This window comes from Agelaius phoeniceus, chromosome 6 (assembly GCF_051311805.1).
Source record: "Agelaius phoeniceus isolate bAgePho1 chromosome 6, bAgePho1.hap1, whole genome shotgun sequence".
Lineage (NCBI taxonomy): Eukaryota > Metazoa > Chordata > Aves > Passeriformes > Icteridae > Agelaius > Agelaius phoeniceus.
This window is the reverse complement of record NC_135270.1, coordinates 59,187,861-59,215,135: the sequence shown is the minus strand read 5'-3', so window position 1 is coordinate 59,215,135 and position 27,275 is coordinate 59,187,861. Positions and strand designations below refer to the sequence as shown.

At 49.6% G+C, this 27,275-nt stretch overlaps 1 protein-coding gene across 2 annotated transcripts in view; it reads left to right on the top strand.

Moving 5' to 3' along the window:
• The window catches only part of DAAM1 (dishevelled associated activator of morphogenesis 1), a 96,046-nt gene extending 69,521 nt beyond the window's left edge, over positions 1 to 26,525 (top strand). Inside the window, exons 13-27 of one of the 2 annotated variants that reach the window (XM_054634782.2) lie at positions 312 to 370; positions 701 to 888; positions 1,210 to 1,515; positions 1,615 to 1,722; positions 5,911 to 5,940; positions 7,235 to 7,338; positions 12,813 to 12,897; positions 13,670 to 13,776; positions 16,019 to 16,107; positions 16,331 to 16,499; positions 17,249 to 17,356; positions 20,274 to 20,334; positions 20,959 to 21,090; positions 22,608 to 22,778; positions 23,642 to 26,525. In XM_054634782.2, coding sequence (XP_054490757.1) covers positions 312 to 370; positions 701 to 888; positions 1,210 to 1,515; positions 1,615 to 1,722; positions 5,911 to 5,940; positions 7,235 to 7,338; positions 12,813 to 12,897; positions 13,670 to 13,776; positions 16,019 to 16,107; positions 16,331 to 16,499; positions 17,249 to 17,356; positions 20,274 to 20,334; positions 20,959 to 21,090; positions 22,608 to 22,778; positions 23,642 to 23,851 — 1,927 coding nt within the window. In that variant the 3' untranslated portion in view covers positions 23,852 to 26,525. The remainder of the gene's footprint in view (positions 1 to 311; positions 371 to 700; positions 889 to 1,209; positions 1,516 to 1,614; positions 1,723 to 5,910; positions 5,941 to 7,234; positions 7,339 to 12,812; positions 12,898 to 13,669; positions 13,777 to 16,018; positions 16,108 to 16,330; positions 16,500 to 17,248; positions 17,357 to 20,273; positions 20,335 to 20,958; positions 21,091 to 22,607; positions 22,779 to 23,641) is intronic. The other variant, XM_054634783.2, reaches the window with a different exon arrangement.
• The last annotated feature ends 750 nt before the right edge of the window (positions 26,526 to 27,275 follow it).

Here is a 27,275-nt window from a genome sequence, read left to right as displayed (position 1 = left end):
ACACAGTGATGTTCCTGCTCCTTGGTTGGACACCAGCCAGCATCCCTGGAGCTGTTGGCTTCACCCCACCTTAGCCATGAAGCTCGTCCCTTTTGTTAGACAGAATTTGCCAGTAATATTTGAGATTTAGGAGTTTTTGTGTGTTCCCTGATAAATTTTACATAACCTTGCTGAGGGGACACAGCAGAGTTACTAGGTGTGCCAGTTTGGGAGCCTTTAATTCCACTTTCTCAGTTGTGCTCCTTGCTGGTGATGGTCTCCTGTTTCCTCTAGTAGGATTGTCTCATGTGCTACATCTCTTCTCCTTTTAGGTTAGTCAATGAAAATGAAGTGAAACAGTGGAAAGAGCAAGCAGAGAAAATGAGAAAAGGTGAGTGGTGGAGGAATACACAGTGTGAACTCTAACCTTGGCTAAACAGTTACCATACACATGTATTTATATGTGTATTTATACATGTATCTGCAGGCTTTATTGAAGGGCTGAGATAGTGTCATGCCATGGGGCTGACATGGAAAATGGGCAAAGAAAATAATATTTTTTCATGAAGAGGCTCCAAAGGGGGTATTGAGGCACAGCACAGGCTCCCTTTTGTCAGCTGCAGCTTCTCTGCAGGGCAGAGTGGGGTTTAGCCCCACCATGGGCTGCTGTTGGCAAAAAGGAGTGTTTGTCACCCAAAGTGGTCTCCTGGGGCTGTTTCAGAGCACACAGAGCTGCAGCAGAAGCTGGAGAAGAAGGAGAGGGAGTGTGATGCCAAGGCCCAGGAGAAGGAGGAGATGATGCAGACGCTGAACAAGATGAAGGAGAAGCTGGAGAAGGAGTCCAGCGAGCACAAGCAGGTCAAGCAGCAGGTGGCAGATCTGACAGCGCAGCTCCATGAAATGAGCAGGGTGAGACCTCAAACCTGCTCCTCTTGTGGGCCCAGTCCCTAACAGCCTGCATGTGCTGTGGGGTGATTCCAGGAGACTCAGCTGCATGGGGGGACTGAGAAAGAGGCGTGTTGGAAGAGCCACCAAGGTGTCTGTCCCTTGTGATGGGCTGATTTTTGCCTCTCAGCTGCACTGAGCCTCAGTCAGGAGTGTTGAAGTCTTTGAATGCTTCATTTTTCCCTAAAATTTAACCAAATCAATTAAAAATCAGCATGGGGGTATTTCTTAGCTGGTGTCCCCACCTCCATATGACCAGTCCCCATTCCTCTTTCTCTCTCCCAGAGGGCAATCTGTGCTGCCAGTCCTGGAGGACCTCCCATGCCACCAGGAGCACCCGGGGGCCCTTCACCTTCTCCAACTCCCGGCTCCCTTCTCCCCCCTCCACCACCCCCCCCACTCCCAGGGGGGTGTCCCCCACCTCCTCCCCCACCACCTCCTCCAGGGGGTCCCCCACCTCCCCCTGGCCCCCCACCCCTGGGGGGGCTGATGCCTCCCCTTGGAGCACCCCCGGGCATGGCCTTCAAGAAGAAGAGCATCCCTCAGCCAACCAACGCCCTCAAGTCCTTCAACTGGTCCAAGCTTCCAGAGGTAAGCTGGGCAAAAATTTGGGCAGTGAGGTGCTGGATGGTGGTGATGTGAGGGCAGTGGGTGAGGACCCCCACCTGCAATGCTCCCACTGTCTTGCAGAACAAGCTGGCAGGCACCGTGTGGACCAACATAGATGACACGAGAGTGTTCAAAATCCTGGACCTCGAGGACCTGGAGAGGACATTCTCAGCCTACCAAAGACAGCAGGTAACAGCTGGCCCAGGGTGGGCACACCTGGGTGGGGTGCCACCATTATGGGATCATGTGGTTTCACTGGTGGTCCCAAAACACATCTCCCATCATTATTTCATACCAAAGCCATGTTTGCCAGATCAGCTCCATCTGCTTTGTCCTCTCATCCACATGCCAGAGCCTTGGTGTCGAGGCAGCTGTTCATGGCTCACTGTGCCTGATTCCACACACCTGACCATGTGTGCCCTGAAGATGGATCACCAAAAAACACACACCCAAAAAAAAAAAAAAAGAGACAGGGAATGTTATGAAAATAACCCCCAGATGTAGCCACAGTTGGGTAATATTTTTGGATTGCTCTTAACAGCAACTTCTCCATGTGTCTGTATTGGGTGGAAAATTTCTATCCCTCTCTGGCCAAGAGGGACTAAGTTTTGCCCACATCTACCATGGGTGGGTCTCTTCTTTTATTTTTGTAGTGAGCCAAGAGCAAAATGTGAGCTTTGAACAAATATCCCCAAACCAAAATAATGTCATTGCAGGCAAAAGTCTCTGCTTTTTAATCTCCTGCTCAAGCACTGTAGGCCCAGTTTGGAAGGCATCAAAGCGCATGAAGAAAATTAGACACTTATTTTACCCCAGGCAGGGTGAAAATGGGCAAAAGCAATGAGTGTTTCAAGAAGGCAGGAGAAAAAGCAAGAAGAGAGGCTGAAAAAGGATGTTCACCTGCTGAACACCTGGCTGTGCTCCTGGGAGGAGAGAGCAGCTCGTCTCCTTTGTGCCAGGCTCAGCCAGAGGGATGGTGCCAGGAAGAAGTGGACCAGACCCATTAAGCTCATTAGGCAGTGTGAGAGTTTAATCTGTTCCAGAGGCTAATTGAGGGAGAGATCAGGGTGGATTAGAGCAGGGCAAACATCAAGAGTGACCCACCAGCAGTACGTGCTGCCTGCCCCAGTGTTTTGGGAAGAGGTGACCACAGCAATGTCTCTTTCTCCTGGCATTTTTTGAGCTTGACTCATGCCTAGGGGAGGGCATGTCTGAGGACAAGGAATGGAAATGGAAGAGGAGCAAGAATAGAAACCTGAGTGTCAGCAGGATGGTTTGCCCTCGGGCCCCAGCCCATGAGTCACCTGGTGTGATGAGGATTATTGCCAGGCAGGAATTTAAAAATAATTTGGCTTGGCTGAGGTCCTGCTGGGTGAAGTGGCCGGTTAGGTTTGGGGCCAGGAGGAACAGGGAGATGGTGTAAGGAGAGCTGTGACATGGGATGAGGACCAGAAGGGGGCTGAATGGAGGAGCCAGGGGCTGGCCTGGCACTGGCAGAAGATGCTGTGAGAGCATCTGAAAGGCAGATGGGAAAGACAAGGCAAAATCCCACCTGTGAGATGCTGCTGGGGCTGGAGCTGCCCTTGGGGACGTGATGCACAAGTTCCTTGTGGTTCATTCTGTGTGAGTGGAGCCATGGGACACATCTCCCTGGGCCTTGAGGGATGTGTTTGTCCAGCTGGGAGTCCCCAGGGTGCTCCCAGTGTTAGTCCCAGGATGGAGAGGGGCTCATGGCTCTGCAGCCACAGCAGTGTGTGGGGTTAGATGGGCTCCATGAGATCAGGAGAAGTGGAAGTGTTCCAGGCTGGTTGAGTAGGAATGTTCCCAGGGGGGTTGCACTAGAGGATCTTTCAAGTCCCTTCAGCCCCAGCCATTCTGTGGTTATGTCACACATGCAAACCACGGGGCTCTGTGTACATGGAGGGGAGCTGAGGCAATGAACAGCCTGTCCCTGAGGCACAATGAACTCATCATGATGGTTTCACAACTCACAGCATCTTCAAGCTCTAGCAAAACTTGGTTTCTGTCACGAAGAAGCAAGGGAGGAGCAGGGTTCTCCCTGCCTGTTCCCTGTCTGGAGCCACTTGCTCAGTGATCATGCCTCTCACTTGTCCTGGGCCACAACACCCACAGGGGCATCAGGGGCTGCCTGTCTGCCATGCCCCCAGACAAAGCAGGGCTCTGGAAATGCCTGGTCAGGGGTGCATCGCTGTGGCCCTGCCCCAGCAGGACCTGGGGACAGCAGCAGGGGTGTGTGCAGTGCACAGAGCTCTCTGACCCCCCCAGGGTGGCTGCTGTGGGGCTGCCTTTGCTGGGATTTGTCTGGTTTTGCTGCCAGAGCGCCTGGGAATCCCAAAGTGCTGCACAGACCCGAGGCTTTAACCATGTACTTAATTTTAAGCATGTCTTTAAATGTTTTTTCCCACATCACAGGCTGGGATGTAAATGCAGGCTATTAGCTGAGCTCTGCAGCTTTGGGGAAGGGCCCTTTCCATGTGGGGAGGACAGGAGCCCTCTGGGCTTCCTGGGGCTCATCGGTGCCTCACAAGGCATGAAGCTGTGAGCAGAGCCTGTGGCCTCCCAGCCAAGGCTCTGCAGATGTCCCTGTCCCCAGAGAAGGTCTGAGCCCTGCAGCTGTACAGAATATCAGCATTTACAGACAATCCAACGGGAGTTTTTGGCTGTGGCATGAGAACTGGCAGCAGCTGTGTGAGGGTGTGCATGTAGTGATGCAAAAAGGCAAGTCCAGGACCATCAGGGCTTAAACTACACAGGGGTTTGTGCCTCTGTCAGGGATGTCCTGAGAGTCTTCCTGGGGGTAGAGGCTGGGAGTGGTGTTGATAAGCAGCAGTGACACAGCCAGGGCAGTTCTGGCAGGTCCTGCAGCAGTGAGTGATGTAAAAGAGTCAGGGCCAAGTGGAAAAATATGTGTTGTTGAAGCAGGGGCTTAGCAGTGAGCTGGGAAAGAATTCATCTCCCAAAAAAGGATGAAGGAAGGAAAGGCTCCAGCTCCTCCATGCAAGGGAGAGTGACCTGCACAGGGGCCAGGGACAGCAGGGCTGGGAATTGTTTGTGGGGATGGTGGTAGCACATTTAAAGCTGCTCCTCCTTACACCATCCTGCAGCAGAGGCTGGATCACAGTTCCTGTGAGGGAGAGGGGCAGGAATGAGGCTGGTTTGAGGCCTTTTTGTAGTGAGTCTTTTCTCTACCTTAATACATGAGGAGCTCTCCCTCTCCTGGAGCAGAGAAAGCCACCATGTCCTCCCTGTCCAGCATCCTGGAGCAAGTCTGAGCATGGTGGGGCAGGTCTGAGGGTTGAAATGGAAGGAAGAGCTCCTAATTAGGGACCAGTTAAATGAAGATAAAAGATAGCCCTTGCAGCTTGTGGGTGTGCTTTGTGCCTGTCCCACAAAGGAGACTGCTGGGTAGAGATTGATTAGTCAAACACTGATCCTTAGCCTTAACTGAACCAGAGACTTTTAGCCACAAGATTCTTGATCAGCACAGCTCAGCCAAGAGGATGAGGAAGGAAAACTCCCGTGTGTGTGTGTGGTGCCAGCTTTACTGCACCTGCTTCCAGCCTGCTGGGGAGAGCACAGCCAGGTCTGGGGAAGGACATGCTGCTGGTGGGCATTGGGGCCAGGCTGCTGAGCCTTGGAGAAGCAGGGAGGAGGAGGAGGAGGATGAGAACTCGAGGGGAAGCATGTTGCTGTGGCCGATGGTGAAGTTTTGCTGCGGCCAGATTTGCTGCGGGATGCGCCTCTCCTTATTTCCACTTCCAAGCCCTGTTTTTCCTGGCAGTCACATTGGCATTTCAGTCCCTCAGATGTGCAGGAACCAGCAATTTTCCTCCAGGCACGGCAGGCTGAGCAGTGCTGTGCCTTTGGGCCAGTAGCAGGGCTTGGCCAGCATCCTCCCACCTCATCCCGTGTCCCCTCCTCACCCCTGTGCACAATGTGCCTCAGCCTGATTCCTTCAGGAGCCTCCTCTTCATCAGCTCTGCCCTTCTGCACATCCCATAACCCACATTTTCACCTGCATCACCCCTGGTTTAGCACTGGCACCCCCACGTGCCTCCTCTTCCATCAGCTCTGCCCTTCTGCACATCCCATAACCCACATTTTCACCTGCATCACCCCTGTTTTAGCACTGGCACCCCCAAGTGCCTCCTCTTCCATCAGCTCTGCCCTTCTGCACATCCCATAACCCACATTTTCACCTGCATCTCCCCTGTTTTAGCACTGGCACCCCCATGCTGCCAAACCCCCCCATACTGCACATTTCCCTTCTCTGCTTCAGTTCCCTCTGGTTTTGCTGAGATCACTGAACTGCATGTGTTTTTACTGCCTTTTTCCATGCTTCTGCTATGGCTCTAGGACTTCTTTGTGAATGGTAGCTCCAGACAGGTAAGTGAGCACCTGCAGGAGTGTGATGTGGGGCTGGGGACAGGGACATGGGGGCTGCTTCTGAGGGGGGGTTCATGTGTTACAAATGGGGTTGAATCAGAGAGGTACAAAGATCAGCAGAAGGAGCAGCTTGAAAGTTGCTGCTGGGGAGGCTGGTAAGGCAGAACCCACCCTCTCTGCTGTCTGGCCTGAGGTGAAAGCCAATGTCTGAGTCCAGGAGTTGGGTTTTCAACTCCACAGAGAAGCTCCTACCCCTGAGCAGTTCTTGTTTTCAAAAGATGGAAATAAACCCATGGCTTGAAGCTCTCTGCTTGGTCAGAGCTGGCAAGGCACATGAGAGGGGCAGCTGGTGCTGGGTGACTTGGGGATCATTTTCCATCACCTGCCTCTCTTCCCACTTCTCATATCTGCATGTTTTCTTCGTTGAAACAAGAAAATGAGTAAAAAATGGTAATTTCAGTGCTCACTCTCGGCCCTTGGAGTGGCCATGTGCCAGGTCTCCTGCCTCATGGATGTTTAGTGTGGATCTGTAACGTTCAGGACCTTGCAGCTCCAGATTGTGTTCCTTCCAGAAGGATTGAATAGCCAGCTTCTAATTGATTGCCCTCACTAAAATATGCAATATGGTAATTTAAACCTGGGGCAAGGTGAACTCCTCGGGCAGCCCTACAAAGCTGCTGTTATGTAGATCTGCCCATTTGCCCACAAGCACACACAGTATTGTTACTCATCTGAAGGTAAGGTGTTTAAGCCACTTAGGAGATACAGGTGCTTATTCCACACCAATTCCTGCTTTCAAATCCCTTCTTTTGGGAGGATTTCACTGAAAAAGCTGCTGGTTGCTTTTGCAAGTCTGACAGCATGTACTGGTTAGCTGGCTCAGGAGGACTGATGCATGAAGGGTGATCACAGATGTTTGGAGCAGGGGTGAGGAACAAGAGCGACGCTGAGCGTGTGCAGCAGCCCATAATGAAATCCTCCATGCCAGGGTTTAATGAAGTATCACAAGTATGTATGCTGAGAAAGCCAGCCTTTATTTATTCAGCAGCGCCCCTGTGTTTGCAGATTTTTAAATCTTCCCTGTCTGAGAAAATATTTACATTTCTAACCAGTGGCTTCAAAGCCAGCTCTGGTTTATGAAATGCCTTACTGTGTTTCAGTCACAGGCTTTACCCATAACCTGTGGTGCCACTCCTGATTTATGGGGCCCACTGTGTATCACACTGAGAGTACTAAATGTCCTTGCTGCTCCAAGGCTCTTCTCCAGGCTTTTCTTCTGCTCATTTTCTCGTAGAAGGAAGATGCCATCGATGACACGTTGAGTTCCCGGCACAAAGTCAAGGAGCTTTCAGTCATAGATGGCAGGAGAGCCCAGAACTGCAACATCCTCCTCTCCAGGTATGGTTAAAGCCTTGCTGTGGGGAGTGGGGTGTGACAGTGCTCACAGGGGTCTGAGGATGAGGGAAGAGATGAGGATCTGACTCCATGTTTCAGAAGGCTTGATTTATTATTTTATGATATATTTTATATTAAAACTATGCTAAAAGAATAGAAGAAAGGATTTCATTAGAAGGCTAGCTAAGAATAGAAGAAGAAGGAATTATAACAAAAGTTTCTGTCTCAGACAGAGAGTCTGAGCCAGCTGACTGTGATTGGCCATTAATTAGAAACAACCACATGAGACCAATCCCAGATGCACCTGTTGCATTCCACAGCAGCAGATAACCATTGGTTACATTTTGTTCCTGAGGCCTCTCAGCTTCTCAGGAGAAAAAATCCTAAGGAAAGGATTTTCCATAAAAGATTCCTGTGACAGTGGGGGGGGGATGCTTAATACCCTGCCCTGGGCTGCCCTGAGTGTGCTCCTCATCGCTGGAGCAGGGGGTTGATGACAGGAGCCAGTGCAGCCCAGTGACACCTGAACCCAGCTATAGCCTTACTGGAGGGGGGACAGTGCCATTAAGGGTGTACAGTGGCAATTTGGTGTCCCTGGAAAGCCCTCACGGGGTTGGGATACCCAGTGAGCTTTCACAGGAGGTCAAAAGGGGGTTGATTTCACCTCTTATCTTTCTCAGCCTGGGTTTTGTTTGCTCTTTGCTGGTGGTTGAAGAGGGCCTGTCTGGGCTGGGGAAGTGCTGGGTGTCAGCAGGGAGCAGCAGTAATTCAGCCAGGACCTTGCTGCCCACATCTGAATTTTGGGAAGGGGATGTTCCCCTCTTAGAGCTGCCCTGGTGGTCTGACAGCCTCCCTCACACTCCTCACCAGGCAGGCTCAGCACTGCTACCAGCAATTTAATCTGATCTCCAAATGGCTGCCAAAATTATAAAAATTACTTTGGCAAGATAAACTACACCAATAAGACTGAATTTCCTGAGAAAAGGGAAACCAGGTTGTGGTGGTCTGAAAGGATGAGCTGTCAGTGTAGCTACTTGTGAAAAACCACCCAAAGAACAGCAGAAAATGCCACTTGTTTCTGACTCACCCAGCAAAAAATAAATCCACCATCAGTAAAGTTTAAAAATACTCACTCTGCTGTCTGGAGGCACAGAAGCTTCTGTGCCACCCAGGACTGGCCAGGATGCAGCAGCATGGCTGGCAGGTTGGCTTTGCAGCTGAATTCAGTATTTTCCCAGCCTGTGGGTTCTGTCTGGTTCTTCCTAGTGGAGATGGTGCCTTGTCTGGGCAGCCCAGCTGATTTCCTTCCCTAGAAAGCTTGGAGAGGCTGATGTCTGCAAAACAAAAACCATCTGGGTGGGTAACTCAGCCCCTGGTGCTTTTCCCAGAGGTGGCTGGCAGCCTGTGGGCAGCGAGTGCCACAGCATTTGGGGGTAGAGCTGCCCTGGTTTTGGCTGGCTCTGCTCTGGGCTGCTTCTGGGGATTTTTGTGCTTCCTAGCAGTCCAAATAAAAAAAAAAAAGGATGATGATGAAAGCAGAGTTTAAAGCAGGCAAATGAGTGTGTCTGTGGCAGGCAGCTATTAGCAAGTAAAACGATGGGATTTGGGGCTGAGCTGCTCCTGGCATACGTAGGCTGAGCGTGGAGTGGGTTTAGGTGTGATTCAGCCAGAGGTTTAAGTGTATATTTGGAAGTTAAGCACACAAATAGGTCCTTCAGTGGGAAGGGGAGAGACCCAAGCACTCAACTTCAAAGCCATCTTGCACATCCTACTGAGTGAAGGTCTCAATTTCATCTCGCCAGCAAACCTTTCTCTTCCAAGAAAGCAGTGGCTGGAAATGAATTGCCAGTAACTAATCCCACAAAAAGGGCAGGATGGAGGCTGCTGCCTGCCTGCCTTTCCCTGTGGGCCAGTTCCTAGGGGAGAAGCAGGACCAGACTTGCCCTGCAAGGTGGTCCTCAGGCCTCTATGTGGCTTTCCCCAGGCCCATCCTCATGCAGGGATGTGTGGCTTTGAAGGTGCAGTGACTTGCCCCAGATGCTGCCTTGGAAGTGCTTTGGAGTTCATCCCATGGTACTCCCAGGACCACAAGTGAGCTTCTCTCCCCAGAATCCCTTTAGGTGATTTGATGCCAAGTGTCTCAGAGGTGGTGTAGGGATAAAGCCCAAGCATCCTTTTAGTATTCTCATGTCCAGCTCCTGCATCTCCAGCAGCAGACTCTGTGCATCACTGGGCAAACCCTTCTGCAGCTGCCCATCCCAAAGCTGGCCAGAGCAGTGTATTCTGGTCCCAAATGTTCCAAAGGGACTGGTCTGGCAGCTGGGCTGCTCCTGTCCCACCTGGCTTGCATGGCCACCACGGGGCTGAGCAGTTTCACATGTGAAAGGACCTGCAGGCTTGGCCCCTGCTTTAGCCCAGACATTTGTGAGCTCACCAGGCATTGTCTGGCTCGCAGCGTGGAAAGATTACAGCCACTGAGATACTTTATCTCTCTCTGTAGATTTATTTTTTTGCCTGTTTCCCTTGCTTTGGGAGAAATTACTGCGCAGTGAGATCACTGGATTTTCCTCCAGCTTGTAATGCAGCACAAGAACATTTTTAACACTTGCTTTTTCCTTCTGTTCTTTGGAGAAGGCTTTGCTGATGTCAGTGCCTCACCGCGTCTCCCTCTGTGAACCCACCACGTCCTTGCTTTTGCTCCCTGTGCATGGGTGTGTATTTTTAGTCCTGCTTTCTGCCAGATGCAAACCCACCCCTCTCTCCATCGTTTTCCTGCTGTGAATGGCTCATTTGATTCCCCTCTCCCAGCAAGGCGACGTGAGGCATTTTTTTCCCCCCTCAAATCAATGTGGCTTTTCAGGGAGGGTGCGTCCCTTTCCTGGCAGAATTTGTTTTTCCCCTTCACACTTATTACATCCTGCACGGGGTCTGACAAAAGCAGGCTGGGCTGGTGAGCTGTCACCTCTCATTGCCAGGCTGCTGCCTCTAAATCCCTGTGACAGCAAGTCCTGTGACCCCGTTCCTCTCAGACGGCTCGCCTTCGACAGCTGCTGCCAACAATGATAATTATTGTGGTTATAGATAAGCTTCTAGCTTTCACTGGCCCCTTTCCCATCAAATTGTCTGAGAAGCTGTTTTCTTCTTGCTCTCTGCTGATGCAGAGAGCAGGCTCTTGTTCTTGGCACTGGATTGTGATGATTCCTGAGAAAAGTCGGTTGGTTGTTGTTTTTTTTTTTTTGTCCAACCTCTTTCTTTTTAAATGCATTTTTATTGTTGACTGTGCTTTCAATGAGTAAGGGCTTAAAAAAGTCACCCTTGTCTTCCCCCACCCTCCTGGGGATGATGATGGTACTTTTCTGTGCTTTTTAGGTGTTTCCTGTGGATGAGGAGTAGCTGCCTAAGCCACCCCCTTCTCTCAGGATCATTTTTGCCCCCCCAAATACCCAGATCTAGCCAATGTCTGCTTTTCATCAGGGTGGAGACTGGTGTTGGTGCTCTGAGCACTCCTGTTTCTGCTTGGGTTTACAAGGAGTTCTCCTGCAGGTTCATATCCCACCTTGGATCATGTCCCATCCTGGCCACTGCCATTGTAGGGGACAGGTAGGGTGACCCCAGGATGTGGCTGCTGGTCACTGCTAGCAGCAGAGGGGATATTTTCCAAGGATTCTGGATTTGTTCCTTGTATGATGACCCCAACAATTGTCTTGGCCTCTGCTCAGTGCAATCTTTGAGCTTCCTCCCCTGGCTGAGGTAGATTTTAATTCACTCCCTAATTACCAGACCCTCTCTAGGGTGCTCCCTTGAGGAGGAGGTCAGAGAGGACTGAGGGCAGGATGAGAAACATGGGCTCATAAGGAATGAAGAGTTACTTACCAGGTCTGTAAGATGCACCTGTCTCAATAAAGCTAATCCTTCACTTCCAGTCTTGAGCAAAATATTCCAAGCTAAACCAAGCCCTTGCTACCCTGGCCTTAGAGACCAGAACTCTGTCAGCTTTAGCTTCCAAAAGCCAACTCCACAGTCTCAGTCTGCTCCCTGCAGAGATGTGGGGGTTAAAAACACCCTCCTTGTTTAATTACTCAGAGTGATCAAGTCAGCTCCCCATCTTCTGTTTGATCTGCTGGTCAGGTTGACTTCCAAGGTCTCACATCCTGCTCTAGGGTGTGTTTCTGGTTTCAGCTCATTCCTTTGAGCCACATCCAGTGTTTCAGCATCCCTTGGCAGCACTGAGCACTGATACATGGGGTTCCTCAAACAGGTCTTTTCAACTCTGTGGTTTTTCCCTGCGTGCAAGTACAGGGAATTACATTTTTTAAGCTGGGTCTGTTGCAATGGCTTTAACCATGACTGCACGCCAGGAGAGAGAGAGAGAGAGGATGTAAATGGAGTTGCAGGAGTTTCTGGGCTTTCCCTTTATTTAATTTAGATTATTTTATAGACCACAATGCAAAGAATAAGAAAAATACGTGTGGTTTTGCAATCAAAGTCCTTGCAGGGAGAGGTTCCTTGCAGTCAAATTAAAGTGTAATTAATGGCTGCTGCAGCCCAGGAGGAGCTGAGGGCGTCTTTCCATCTCTCTGTTGCCTCAGCTCAGTGTGGGCTGCTGGCAGAAAGATCCCTGCCAGGAAAGCCCAGCCTGGTGGTGCTTGCTGTGACACAGTGGTCTGTGGTTTTGGAAATCTCCAATTTGAGGCTGCATCTTCGGTTCCTGTTAGGTGGAAGAGAGGAAGAAAAAGGTGGAGGAGAGGCTGGTTTCCAGCATCTTACACTTCCAAGAGCATTGAATCCCCACCCCTCCAAAGAAAACCAAACTGATGGGTTTCCTGGGATGCTGAACATCCACTTGTCCAAATTTTAGATTTCTTTCTAATTTTTTCCTAGAGGAAGACTCCAGCCAAAGGCGGTCAGGAAAAGTGGGAGAGACAATGCTTGAATCCAAGAACAGCAGCGGAAATTGCCCAGATTTTCCTTAAGGGTTGTGGCAGTGTGTTCAGGGGCAGTGCTGAGCTGCACTCCTGAGCCTGGGCTGGGCTCTCTTCCCTGTGGGAATGAAACCTCACTGGCCCTGTGGCCTTTGGGGGTGCTGGAACTGCAGGAGCAGCATTGCTATGGGCAGGAGTTACACCTGAAAGTTGGATATTCAATGTACTGCTTACAATCCTTACATAAAGTTCTGTTAAACAGGGGAATAAGGAATGGCAGCTGCAGTGTGGGGAGAGGGAATTGGATTGGGGGGATTTTGCCCCCTGTTTGCAGCAGGGCCAGGGCTGCTCTGTGCTGTGCAGAGCCTTGGCAGAGCAGGGTCCCACCACATTTCCCACACATCCTCCTTCACAACATGCTGGATAGAGCTGTTTGTGATGCTGCTGCTGGCTGGGGGTTCAGCTCTTCATGCTGCACAGGTGTGTAAGGAATCTCTCCTGAGCCTGCCCTGACTGCTGGGCTGGGAGTAACTCTCCTTTCCCTCCTCCTCCCAGGCTGAAACTCTCCAATGACGAGATCAAACGAGCGATTTTGACGATGGACGAGCAGGAGGACCTCCCAAAAGACATGCTGGAACAGGTGGGCAGCGTGTCTCCTGCTTCTCTGTGCCTGCCTCAGGCTGGGACAACGCTGTGCAAAGTGCTTGGGATCAAAAGTACAGCTTTAAGTGTGCTGGGCCCCAAATTATTTACCTGAAAAACCACCCAGGTGGGCAGGAAAGCAGCTTGGTTGTGGTATCAGTGCTGGGAGCAGCATGGCCACCATGAGGCATTCCTGTACCTGGGTCTGCCCTGGAACCTTGAGGTGGGGCTATTTTGCCTTTTTGTGGCTGCAGCTCGAAGTTTGTGCTCAGTAGTGGTTTATTTTTGAAAGGTTTGACAGTGTTTTTGCAGTCCTCAAAAGGGGAATCCCATTTTCACTCCCTCTGAATCCCTTTGGAGGCATATTATTCACCTGTCCTTAAAGCTGAGCTGGTAATTGCACTTTGAGCAGAGATGTGGGAGGGTTCATTTCACAAAATTTCCATCTGCTAATAAGTAGAGTTGCAGCAAATGGGAGTCCCTGACTGACATCTCCTCTGGCAGAGCTGATGTTGAAACCTCCTTGGAGCAGACTTAATTCATTTGTTGTAAAAGCTGAGTGATGGCAGGGCAGAGGCAGGAGACACTGACGTGATGGAGTAACGTGAGGAAGGTCACAGGGACAGCAATAACACTTATTTCACAGGTGCCTTGGGGTCACTGCCTGTACATGCTGAAAAGCTGTTAGACTGGAGGAAATAAATCACTTTTTAGCTCCTGAAAAAGCGTGCATGGATCTCATGTCCACTGCTGTGCTTTTTCCTGTTCAGCTCCTGAAGTTTGTTCCTGAAAAGGGAGACATTGACCTGCTGGAAGAGCACAAGCACGAGCTGGACCGCATGGCCAAGGCTGACCGGTTCCTCTTCGAAATGAGCAGGTTGGTGCCTCAGGGGACACAGTTTGGCCATTGGAAATGAGCAGGTTGGTGCCTCAGGGGACACATTTTGGCCATTGGAAATGAGCAGGTTGGTGCCTCAGGGGGACACAGTTTGGCCATTGGAAATGAGCGGCTTGCTCATTTCAACCTGCCACATTTTCATAAATTGTAGAATCATTTAGTTTGAAAAAGACCTGTAAGATCATCAAGTCCAACAGTTAACACTGCTAATTTTTATCTGACTCTTGCTAGCTAAGCCTGTCTCCTGTTCTTGGCAGAATTGTGACCATTGGTCTTGCTCTTGGGAAGAGGATAAATGAAGAATTGCAACTGCCCCCATGTTCACACTCTTCCTTCAGTCTTCTTTCTTTACTCTTTTCAGGCTACTTTTTTTAGACATTATATTTGCAGTATGGTGGCACTGACAGAGAGATGGGTGTGACCCCCCTCTGGTCCACACATGCTTTCTTCCTCAACCTGTGGTCCATTCACCTCAACACAGGTCTCACCACTTCAGGGGATACAGTTTGGCCACTGGCTGCATGGGTTGGTCAGGAGGTGGCAGTTCCATGGAGCCTGCTTGGGAAATAAGCCCTTCTTACTGTTTTTCACATCAAGAAATGAGTGGGCCAAGCAGACAGGAGGGCAAGCAAGGTGCTCCAAATTATAAGGATTATTTGTGATGCTCTGGTGTTAAAATCAGGGTTGTGCTCCCATACAAGCAGCAGCTGGACAGAGCAGGGAGAGGGATGGGGAGATGGATTTTTTTGGTGGTTCTGGGTTGATGGTTGGACTGGATAATCCTGAAGGTCTCTTCCAACATTGATGATTCTGAGATTCTGTGATCTAACCTGGTCAGATGGAAGGTGTCCCTGCAGGGAAACTAAATGATCTTTCAGTCCCTTCCAACCCAAACCATCCTATGATTCATTGTGGCCCAGGTGGGAAGTGCAGTTAGGATGATAACACAGTGCTCCTTTCCCTTTCATCCTAATGAATATTCCAGCCTGATGTATGTACATTTTGTCCTGCTGTGTAGATGAGTCCCACTTGTCACCTCAGGACTGACTCATCTCCAGGGCTCCTGAGACTATATGAGACTGACAGGAAATGTCATTTCTTCCTGCTCCTGGTAGCAATCATTTAAGACTTAGGAGTCTTCAGGGATGAATAACCTTATCTATTGCATGCACATCCTCTAGAGGTGCTGGGTTAAAATCTTGAAGCTTCTTATTTGAATTGCACTGAGCTCTTTGAATTTCTTAGCTGAACTTCAAGCCAGTCACTTGTTGGCAAGGTCAGTGAGTTTTACAATTGGAGATTGCACTGGGAGACCAAAAATAGAAATGCTCCCATCCTCCCTGAGCAGTGCACCAACAATGGGCTGTGTGCTTGCTGAGTGTCACGGACAGGCAGGATGGAGCTGTGCAGCTCAGACCTGAGCCCTCAGGGCTCACTGACACTCAGAATTAGCTTTTCTATCACAGGTCACCTTTCTTCTTCACAGGCTCTCACCCAAGTGTTGCTCCCATGCCTTCATCCTTTGGAAAGCACAATGTGCTGATGCAAATGTTTTCCTTGATTTTTAATTTTGCCTTGTGGTCTGTAACTGAGTGTGATGTCTTTGTCAGCTCTGATTAGTACAACAGTGCAGCTCATGGCTCTGTGTGTGAGCGTGTCTCCCGTGGGTCCTTGGTCCTGGTGACTCAAATCAGACTGCCATGTGCATACAAGTGAGATCTTGGTTAGCATAAACACAACTGACACGAGCAGAGCCATCACTGACTTGCCCAGGAAAGGGCCTTTCCAGCCCAGTCCATCAGTCTGATGATCAGAAGGTCCAGTTTCATTAGTTCTGGTCATAGGTGAGCCTCTCTCCAGCTGCAGCTCATCACAAAGCCATGGGGAGCCCAGACCTCATCAGCACCTTTGCTTAGGAGTGGTTGTGAAAGAACTGTTTGTTCATACCAGTGGGGTGTAAAGATCCACTTGTTGAACCTGCTGAGTTAAGGGGATAGGCTTGAGCATGTGCTTAAGAACCCACAGGGATCCACCCCAGGACAGCTGTAGCTTCAGTTGTCATTTTTTCCCATCTCAGCACACTTTCAGGGAGAAAAGGGGTCATTATTTTTTAATCACCCTGGCTCAAGCGTGCTTTGTGAGCACAGCTGTGAGCAGTGGAGCAACAGAGCTCTGCCTGGAGCAAGCAAAGCTCAGCCTGCTCCTCCCCTTTGTTTTCCAGGATAAACCATTATCAGCAAAGGCTGCAGTCCCTCTACTTCAAGAAGAAGTTTGCAGAGAGAGTTGCAGAAGTCAAACCCAAAGTGGAAGGCAAGTGACAAAGATCTGCTAAGGGACTTTGGGATCACTCCCAGGAAGAGCATCCTCTGTGCCAGGATGAGCCTGGATGGAGTGGGAAGGGAAGGGAAGGGAAGGGAAGGGAAGGGAAGGGAAGGGAAGGGAAGGGGTTGGTGGTCACTCTTTGGGGGTGCTGAAGGAGTTGCTGGTGGGCTCTTGTGGCAGGGGGTAATGTCCCACCCCTCTCTGCTTTCAGCCATCCGTGCTGGCTCCAAGGCAGTGCTGCAGAGCAGCAGCCTCCAGCAGCTCCTGGAGGTGGTGCTGGCTTTTGGGAACTACATGAACAAGGGCCAGAGGGGCAACGCCTTCGGGTTTAAGATCTCCAGCCTCAACAAGATTGCAGACACCAAGTCCAGCATTGACAAGTGAGCAGCCCCTGCCCTTATCCTTGGCACCACCCTTGGCCCCAGGGGTGCTGGGGGGGATGCAGGGTCATTAGCATTACCTCTGGGACATGGGTAGGTGGGAGCAGTCCCCTCCTCCTGCTGCCCAGTTTGGCACACCCAGTGATGTGAGTGTGCTTTTTTTTGAGCAGGACAGCTTTCAAGGGAAGCCAAGCTGCAGATCAGCACAGCGATTGATGGGGCCTTTCCTTCCTGGGCTGGCTAAACTCCAGCCATGGCTGATTAGGATGATCATCTTCCAAATGCTTTTTAACCCCTTTGAAGATGCCAAGAGCCAGAGAAAGAGTTCCCAGGGGCTTTTCTCCACAGGAACTCCCTCTGCCTCTCCTTAATGCTGATGCAGCCATTGCCTGGTTTGCTTTACCCTGCTGAGAGCTCTGTTCACAGAGCAAGAGGAGCTGGGTCAGGTCTCAAACCTGCCTGGTCTCATCCATCAGTAAGGACACTGGAGGACAAGAGCAGTGATGCTCAAGTCACCTCCCCTGGGTTCCTCCTGTGGAGAAAGAACCCTTCCTTGCAGGGCCTAGGCTCTGCCCTGTAGCTGTGCATGGGACAGATGCATCCCATGTCCCCACACAGGCACCAAGCAGCATCCTTGCAGAAATCCTCAAATAGTACATTACTAGGGTTGGGGTTTAACCAGGGGTTTTTACTGAACAATGAACCCCCCAAGATGCTGCCAGACTGACCTCTCTGCTCCTCTCTCCTAGGAACATCACCCTGCTGCACTATCTCATCACTGTCGTGGAAAAGAAATATCCCAAAGTCCTGCGCCTGCACGAGGAGCTGCGAGACATCCCACAGGCAGCCAAAGTCAAGTAAGCAGGGCTTGAGGTGGCACTTAGGCAGCCCTGGGAGCACCTCTCCCCTCATTTCAGCCTGCTTTGCCCTGTCACCTCACCCCAGCTCACCCTCCTGGCCAGACCCTGGCTCTTGGGCTGGGTATCCCATGCCATGGCCACGCTGGCCCAGGACTCAGAAGCAAACATCACCTGGCAGCTTTAAATCCCAGCCCTTGCAGTGAAGGCTCTAAAGTTCTGAGCCTGGGGGAGGAGAGCTGCTTGGAGCAGCCGCTTCCTGTTGTTATCTCACCACAAAAGCATTTAATTAATTTCTAATGGTGCATTAAGTAATCGGGGAGGAAGCGGTTGCGGTGTGGCTGCAGATAAAGGGCAGCTGTTTATCCTCATGTGCCAGGGAGGCTCTGCCTGCAGCACAGGCAGGACCAGGCAGCTGTGGGAGGGACTCACCTGCATCCAGATCCTGCCTTCCTCTTGTTCTGCCAACATGGAGTTTTTGGGGTTTGCAACCAGATTTTTAACCCTGCCCAGTGAGCTGTTGGGAACAGGCTGCCCCAGTGCAGCAAAGCCCTCAAACACAGCCTGAGCCTTTAAGATCAGGAGGAATCTGCTGTTGCCCTGCAAAGCCCTCAAGTATTTGCTGAAGTACCTCTGAAATCAGTGAGGCTCTGTTTTGGTTTTAAACTCCAGCTGGAGCTTATGGGCTTTGATGCTTCAGGGATGCGAGCAGCAAAGATCACAAATTTCTGCAGCCAGTTGTGTTAGCTGTGGACATGAAACGGGGCTGAAAGTGCACCCCTTTAGAGAGGATGCAGTTAGAACAGGTTACCCAGAGAAGTTGTGGATGCCCCCTCCCTGGAAGTGTTCCAGACCAGCTTGGATGGGGCTTGGAGCAACCTGGGATAGTGGAAGGTGTCCCATGTGTCTTGGTTTGGAAAGACAGGAATCTGCTAAGGAAAGCAGGAGCTTCTCTTGAAATGGAGAATATAAACCTTCTCCACCTCTCCAAATTGCTATAAGTTTTAAATTAAGGAGCTCTTAGGCAAAAATATGGGAGGAGGAAATAACAGTTCTTTAATAGAGAAGAAAAAAAAATAAAAGGGATGAAATAAATAATGCAGAACACTAGAACAGCACTGACAGAGTCAGAACTTAACCTGACTCCCTGTGGGTCAGGGTGCTGGCAGCAGTGCCATTGGAATTATGGCTGCAGCCCTCCTGCAGTGTCAGGGGTGGCTCTGCTGGAGCAATGGGGTCCTGTAGAGAAGGGTGTAGTCATCCTCTGAAGATCCAGTGGAAGAAGAGGCAGCTGCTGTTAGAACAGGTTACCCAGAGAAGCTGTGGATGCCCCCTCCCTGGCAGTGTTCCAGACCTGCTTGGATGGGGCTTGGAGCAACCTGGCATAGCGGAATGTGTCCCATGGCAGCAGGTTTGGAACTGGATGGGCTTTGAGATCCCTTCTGACCCAAACCATTCCATGATTCTATGAAATATTCATGGAGTTTACAGTGGCTTGAGGGTCTTCCAAGCTTCAAAGCTCTCTTGTAGCAGTGGTGGGTTCCCAGGGAAGATGTGTACTGGACAAAACAAGGATCCTCATGTATAAAATGTAAAATAATCATCATCCAGGGGTTGAGCACAGTGACAGGACAAATCTTGGCATGCAGGGCGGAGTGTTCTTCTGCCAGAGGGTAGTTGGGCACTGGAACAGGCTCCCCCAGGGCAGTGGTCACAGCCCCAAGCCTGACAGAGCTCCAGAAGCATTTGGACAATGCTCTCAGGCACAGGGTGGGATTCTTGGAGATCCTTGTCAGTCCCTTCCAGCTCAGGATATTCCATGGTTCTGTGGGTGTGTGGTGCTCAGTCTGTAGGCATCAGCTGAGGGCATGGCTGAGCAGGACATGCTCCATGCTGGTGCAGGCTCTGGCTTTCCCATGCTCCTGACCTGCAGCTGTTGCACAGACACACGTGTGGGAAAGAAAACGCCTGCACAGAGGGTTTCTTCACCCCCCTAAACTTTTATCATTTCTCTCTAAACTGGACACCATATGTAACATTTGGGTTTGGTCCAATCCAGAGCGAAACCAAAAAGTTTCTAAAGCTCTGGAAAACCCTGAATTCCCCCCAGTCCTGCAGCTGTGAAGCAGAAATTGCTGCCTCTGTCAATCCCACCAGTAGTAATGAACTGCTGGAGCACAGAGCTCCCAAAACTGCATTTTCCCAGACTAAACCTGCCAGGAATGCTTGCCCCATGACCCAGCATCAGCATTTCCAGGGACCCCAGCCCTCGCACAGACACCCCTGGAAAGGCATCAAGCCTGTGGTCACTGAGGCTTTGTGAGAAAGCTTCCCTTAACATAGTAGTGGTAGAAACCCATAAGCATTTGAATTTGAAGCTCATCAGGGGCTTGAGCCTTGTGTAAACAAAGGCAGTGCCAGACATGGTGATTTATTTTGATTTCTCTATACTTGGGCTGTCTCCCTTTGTGAAAGGCTCGCTCCTCCTTGGAAGGATGCTTTGCCTGGTGTTCACCCAGCCATGGTACCCTGAATAACTCTCCTCTGTGCACTGGGATAATGACATCATCTACTGCTGGATCTGGAGAAAAATCTGTGCCCAGCACAGATTTCCTGAGCCATCCTTTCACTTAGAGAGGGCTGGAGGCTGCTGAGCTTGCTAAACCTGGGCAGTCCCCTTGATTAAAAATACAGAAAAGTGCTTTGCTTTGAAGCAAGCAGCTGCAGCCACTGTGAGATAGTCCCAGCTTAGAGGCTGTCAGCCTGATTTGCTGCTTGAGACACGCTGATCTGCAAAAAGGAGGCAATGTGGGCAGGGTTGGGGTCTTTTCAGTGGGAAAACCATGGTCAAGTTGGTCAGAGAGGTGTAGATTTTGCTGGGAAAAGCTGAAAATTAACATCCTGCTATTTCCAACAGCATGACTGAGCTGGAGAAAGAAATAAACACTCTGAGAAGTGGCCTGAGAGCAGTGGAGACTGTAAGTATTATTTAAATCAAGTATAGTCCAGCCTGGCTCTGAGCAGCACTGCATCCCTCCTTGGGGAGACAGGCCAGGGAGCTCCCAGTGAAGCTGCTTTTATCTCACATCCTGGAGATGTGTTTGCCTTTCCTTCCTGCCCTGCACGTGTGCCTGTCCTCTCAGGGCTGCTCTGGCACTGAAGTTACCATGTGTGATGAGGCACACTCATGGTTTATGTCTGATGCATCAAGGGAGGCTGAGTAAGCCTAGTGATGATGCCCAAGGAGTTCCTGTGATGTGCAGTGGAGTCTCCCCTTGGCTGTAAAAGCACTGAGAGTTGGGGAGCACTTCTGCAGCACAGCTGGAGTGCTGATGAAATGGTGGAGGTATCCCAGAGGACTCACTGTCTTGCTCAATTATCCTGTTCCCATAAGCTTTCCTGCAGGATTTGCCTTAAAAGCTCACTTGAGGCAGTGTAATCCAGGGTGTCATGCATGGCAGGGGGAGCAGCAGTGGTGGTGCCAGCAGAAGCCCTGGCACTGATTCAGGCACACTCCCAGTGCCACTACCAGAGGCCAGTGGTATTTGTGTCCCTCATCAGCCAGAGCCTGACCAGATTTACCTTTTTTTTTCCCCCCAAAGGAATTGGACTTCCAGAAGTCCCAGGTTCAGCAGGCAGGGGACAAGTTTGTGTCTGTGGTCAGCCAGTTCATCACACTGGCCAGCTTCAGCTTCTCGGATGTCGAAGATCTCCTGATGGAAGCAAAAGAGCTGGTAAGGCCGCCAAAGCCCTTGAGATATGAGCAGCTTTTCAGCCTCACCTCCTTCTCCCTGGCTGTACCCAGTTGGCATTGTCCTCCTGCCCCGTGCTGGGGCATTATCATGGACCTCCCTGAGGCCATGGCTAACCCAGGCCACCCCTTTGGCCTGCTGGTGGTAACCAGATACTCTCTGCAGTGAGTTAGGAGTGGTGGCAAATGCTCTGAAAAGTGTATCATCTTCTGCTGACTTGGCTGGGTCTGGAGGAGAAGGTCTGGTCATGGTCCCCAGCATCTGTGGAAGCCCACTCTGAAGCAATTTTCCATGGTTGTTGTAAGGGATGGGCTGTGTGGAGAGCTCCAGCTCTTTGCTTTTTAAACACATGTCCAGATTCAAGTTGCGTTCCTGTTTTCTCTTAGGAAAGCAGAAACATCCCTGTTTTATAAACTTGATATCACATCAGGAGAGCATTTTCAGCCTTCCCTCCCCCACCAGAATCTTTAGTAACATGGCAGAGAATTGTAATATCTTGATTAAAATCAGCAAGATTAACCTCAATTATATTGACTTATATAGTGGCACTTCTCAGATTCCTCCCTGCATCTTGAAGTGTTAAGTCTCTTAAGTAAACAAAGAAATAAAAATGCACTAAATGTCTTTTGAAGAGCCAGGGGCACCCCTGCAAATAAAACTAAATCATACAGGCAGGCTTTAAAAATGTTCCTCTTGGTCTACCCTGCAATATCAAAGCAACTAATAAATCTGTTGGTGCTTTGATTTTGTTTTTCTTTTCTTTTAAGCGTGCTTATCTCCAGAATGTGCCTTCACAGTTTTAACAAACTTGCTCTGCACAAAGAGTCTCCTTCAGACTGGAAGTGAGAACAAAGAGTGTCAGTCCCAAGGACAACTCGGGGGCTGCTTGGGGACTGGGACATGTTGGCAGATTGTGGATGTCCTGTCCTGACCTCTGCTACGGCCTCATTCGACTCCCTCACATTAATGGTGTGCAAACAGCACAAGAGGCAGGAAAACTCCCTTATTTCCCTGCCCAGGGCTGTGCCTGAGCCTGGGCAGAAATCTCTGTTAGAAGTTTCACCAACACATTTGGTTTCAATAGCAGAGCATGTGGCAATGATAAATAATACCCCAAAAATACTTCAAAGAAAAACTTAAAAGTGCAAGTTTCCCTTCCCCTGCCGTGTTTACTATTAGTTTTATGTCTTCAGTCCCACAATATTTTGCTTCCTTGTTTTTACTGCTGCTTAGTTAATAAAGTGGAGCTGGGGCAGGGGAGGCTCAGCAGAGCCAGAGGCAAGATGGGGAGAGGGGGCTTGATAGTGATCCAGGTCTTGCAGGGCAACAGGTAACACATCAGGTGATTTATTTCAGCTTTAAATCAAGGCTTGATGAGGCAAAGCCCTGCTGTGTGCCATGGCTGCTGGGAGTGTTTCACTCTGCTCCATCAGGTTGAAAGTTTCACCAGTCCAGTGGATTTATCCAAAACTGATGCACCCCTGTCTTCTCTCTTCCAGTTTTCCAAGGCTGTGAAGCACTTTGGAGAAGACACAGACAAAATGCAGCCTGACGAATTCTTTGGCATCTTTGACCAGTTCCTTCAAGCTGTGACAGAGGCCAAGCAGGAGAACGAGAACATGAGGAAGAGGAAGGAGGAGGAGGAGCGCCGGGCACGCATGGAGGCACAGGTGAGCACACACCAGCAAGTCTGGCAGCACCTCCAGGGCATCTGGGAGTGGCAACAGTGTCATGATGTCCCCACGGTGGTCAGGGTGGCACAGGCAGCACTGAAGGCTGGGAAGGGAGCTTCTGTGGCCTCAGACCCAATGGCTTTTCACTACTTGATTAATGACCTTGGTTTGGGGAGGTCTTGCAGCTGAAATGTGCAGCAGAGCTGGTGCTGTCTGTCAGCTGCTGTGACCCACAAGCAGCAGCCATGGGGCTGTGACCCTCAGCCCATGGGTTTTATCACAGAATCTCAGAATCACAGAACGCTTTGGACTGGAAGTGACCTAGTCCTAGTTCCAACCCCATCACTGTGAGCTTGGACCCCTTCCACTAGACAAGGTTGCTTCAAGCCCTGTCCAACCTGGCCTTGGAGCAGGGATATGGTCTGTCCATAACCCTGACCAGCTCTCATGTGCTAATCACTGGGGTGGGAGACAGCCCTTGAGTTCCATGAGTTTGGGGATCCATGAGCAGCAGCCATGGGGCTGTGACCCTCAGCCCATGGGTTTTATCACAGAATCTCAGAATCATAGAATGGTTTCAACTGGAAGTGATCTAGTTCTAATTCCAACCCCCTCACTGTGAGCTTGGAGCCCTTCCCCTAGACAAGGTTGCTTCAAGCCCTGTCCAGCCTGGCCTTGGAGCACATCCAGGGATGTAATCTATCAATAACCCTGACCAGCTCTCATGTGATAAGCACTGGGGTGGGAAACAGCCCTTGAGTTCCACGAGTTTGGGGATCGCCACGCATGTGCTGGGCACCCCCACAACCACCTCTGTGAGACTGAGCTGCCTTCTTTCCCCCCTCCACCACGGCCTGCAGCTGAAGGAGCAGCGGGAGCGGGAGCGCAAGGCCAGGAAGGCCAAGGAGAGCGGGGAGGAGAGCGGCGAGTTCGATGATCTGGTGTCTGCCCTGCGCTCAGGGGAAGTCTTCGACAAGGACCTCACCAAGCTGAAGCGCAACCGCAAGCGCATCACCAACCAGCTGGCCGAGAGCGGCCGCGAGAGGCCCGTCACCAAGCTCAACTTCTGAGAAACAAACTGACAGCAAAACCCAGCAAAAGACACGTGGGTCAGTCTTTCTGAAGTGGCTGTGGTTTTTGGGTTTTTTTTGGTTTTTCGTTGTTTCCATGACACTGCCTTGCGATTCCAAGCGGAACAGTGGCACGCTCTCTGTCCCCCGCGCGGGCGAGTGCGTGTGTGTAGATACTGTGTAAATAGTCGGGTCGGGGGGTGTGGAGGGAGGTGTGTGGGCAGCTCAGTGCCAGCACCACCTCCTCCCCACTCCAAAAAGTAGTTCTCCCCATGCACAAGCACAATGCCACGTCCGTGGAGCAAGAGAGGACCCAACCCCAAGCCGCCGGTTGTCCCCATGGTCCCAAAGCCGACGGGGAAGCTGCCTCCTGCTGCTCTCCTGCTCAGAACCCCCCAGGGCCACTTGCAGGGGACGCCTTGCACACAAGCCGAGCGGTTTAAAGAAGAAAAGACAAAAAAAAAAAAAAAAGCAAAGTTGACTGAACTTTAATCCATTGTTTGTTTGTTTGTTTGTTTTCTCTCATTGTTGTGATTATTCTGAGAAACTCGCAATCTGTGCGTTCGCGCCGGTTCCCGAGCTCGGCGCCGCGGGTGCTCCCAGCGATGCTCTTGCCGTCATCCTTGGGAAATGCTCTTTTTCCTCCTGCTGCCACCTTGCTAAAGGACAAACTTTACCCCAAAGTGCTTCTCGCTGTAACGCCACACTGATGTATTTATACTTTTGCAACGTTTTCTGGCCCAAGACGGTGGGAAAGGTTCGGTTCTCGGAGGAGACGAAGAGCATAAACTTTTGCGTTGTAACTTTTGTTCTTGCTTTCTGTTCAATGGGACAAACTGTATCCTCTGTCAAGGTGGGTCAGGACCAAAGGTCTCTGAAATACAAAGGGGTTGGGGTAAAACCCAGCAGCTTTCACCTGCCTTCTTTTCCTTTTTCTTTCTCGGACACACAGAAGCAGTGATGCCAAGAAACACTCGTCTCTTAGCCAGGTCCTTTTTTTGACTGGTTTGCTGTTCATTGTCATTGCAAATTTGTAAGCAGAACTACCTGTCAAATGTCAGTCCAAAAAAAAAAAAAGAAAAAGACAAAAAAAACCAATAATAAAAGTAATTCAGAGCTCTCAGGGAGTAATAATTTAAGGGTTTAGAAAATTAAGAATTGGAGAATAAAAAATAACCACCATTAACATATTAACATTTCTATTCTTAAATTATGCTGATTATATAGAGGACTGTTACTTTTTACTTTTATTTATTTGTGGTATGTTTTTTAAGAAAGCAAAACAAAACCTTTTTATACCACCAATACTTTTGTGATCTTTTTTTTTTTGTTTGTTTGTTCTTTTTCCTGTGGAGAGATGAGTTTGTCCCTGTTGCACTAGATATTAACACTATTTGAAACAAGGTTGGTTGTTCTTTTTTTTTTTTTTTGTCAGATAATCGGTATTACTGGTGGGTATGGGATGTCAGTTAACTATATGTACTGTATAGCAAAAGTGCTGTTTAAACTAATTTGTATAAAAAAAATATGGTTCTAAGCACCAGAAGGCCGTGGGGTCTGTGTGCTGAGTGAAAGCTGTGAAATCTCTCTCGAAGCAGAGTTGTCAAGAGCTGTGGTTTTACCATTTTGTTCTTTTCTTCATTGCAACATTTAACGCACTGTAGGTTTAAAAAAAAAGAAGAAAAAAAAAGAGAAAAAAGAAAAAAAAAAAGTTTCTGAGTAGCATTTAAAACAGTAATAAATAAAGCAGGTAAGTGCAAAAATAAGGTCCAGCACCTCATAGCCAAGCAGCTGCAAAACCTGCAGATTATGTTCAAAGGTGGAGTTAAGCACTTTGCTTTAAGAAGGAGGGGGAAATAAAGACAAAAGGTAATGATAATACTATTCCTTAACTAAAGTGCCTCTATTTATATTTTTTATTTATGGCTGAAAAAAAATGGGGCTGATACAATTGAGGGAATGGACTATGGGGGGAATTGAAAATATATAAAATAAGAAGGAAAAAAAAAAGGTTAAAAAGAAAAAGTTTGGCTTCTGATGGTTTAAGGAATGGTTGGTCACACGTGTTTAATTGGGCAGGTGGTGGGGTCAGAAAGGGCAATCTCCTCCCGGGGTCCCTGGGTGCCAGCACCCACCCCGGCTCCTGCCTCTGCAACCCCAGTGCCACATCAGGACCTTTCCTGACAGATTTCCTCTTGCCCTTCCAAACCTCTTGGGTTGTTTTTATTTTTAAATTGTTTTACAACAGCCTGATTATCAGGCTGACTTTGCCATTTCTTTGTTTTCTTTCAAAAAAAAAAGAAAAAAGAAAAAAATATTATATCTCTATAAATAAATACAAAGGCTGTGTGCAGGTAATTCCATGTGCCATTGTCGAAAACTACTTTTAGATTGGTGCTGGTGTAAGTAGCCACTCTTTTCTCTTGGGTGTGTATTTTAAAGATGATTTTTTTTTTTTAATAATGCCAAAAACAAAACAACAAAAAAATCCATAATGATTTGTAAACAAAAGTTTATGTCTTGGACCTTATTAGCTTCGTAGTGACTAAGGTAGTCTGTTAGGTGCAAGGATGTTAGTAGTTCTAGCTAGTGGGAAATGCTGTGTAATGTTATGAGACTGTACATTTTCTAAGATGGCAATATGCAATAAAGCAAAACAATTTTGGTGAGTGTACACGGCAGAGCCTGAATTATTTTTTAGGGGAAAAAAATGGGATAATTAGGAATTGAGGCAGGTGTTGTAAAAGAGGCTCTCTGAGGGTTGTTCTTTTTTGGGTGTGTTTGCAGGAATTTCTGGGCTCAGGTGATAACCCCTTCACCCTTGCCCTGAGTGCTGGGTTTTAGGAGATTTGGGTTTTTCCACCCTGCTGGGTTAAGGTAGCTGGGTTTTTCCACCCTCCAGGATTGCAGTGTCCTCATTGCCACCCACATGTGGGTTCTGAAATGCCTCCCCCTTGGTGAACCCGTTCAGTTCTCCTCGTTTTGTTGTTGCTGATGTCTGTTCCCACCTTGGTGGGAATTTTTCCAAAAGCCCACTGGGGCTTTTCCAGGATCCTGCATTGAGGCAGCAGCCAGATTTGTATCATGGGATTGGATCCTGTCCCTTTTTCCAAGAGAAGTGCTGGCTGGGCTGGCCACTGTGCCTCTAGCTAGCCTATCTAGTGATGTTTCCTTGGCAGTAGCCCAAACCCCTGCTGGCTTATTCCTGCTCAGCTTTTCCTTTCCCACACACCTTTCCATCAAGGCTGTGTTACTTTATTTTTCCAACGCTCTTGAGTGATGTTTGCAGCACTCAGAGACACCCCCAGACCCCACTGCCTGTGCCAATGGGAGCATCTGCATTGTGCTCTGACCCATGGGTTTCCCATTTTGGATTGGGGCTGGCAGGGAGCACAGATTCCATCACCAACTCTGGCAGTCGTGG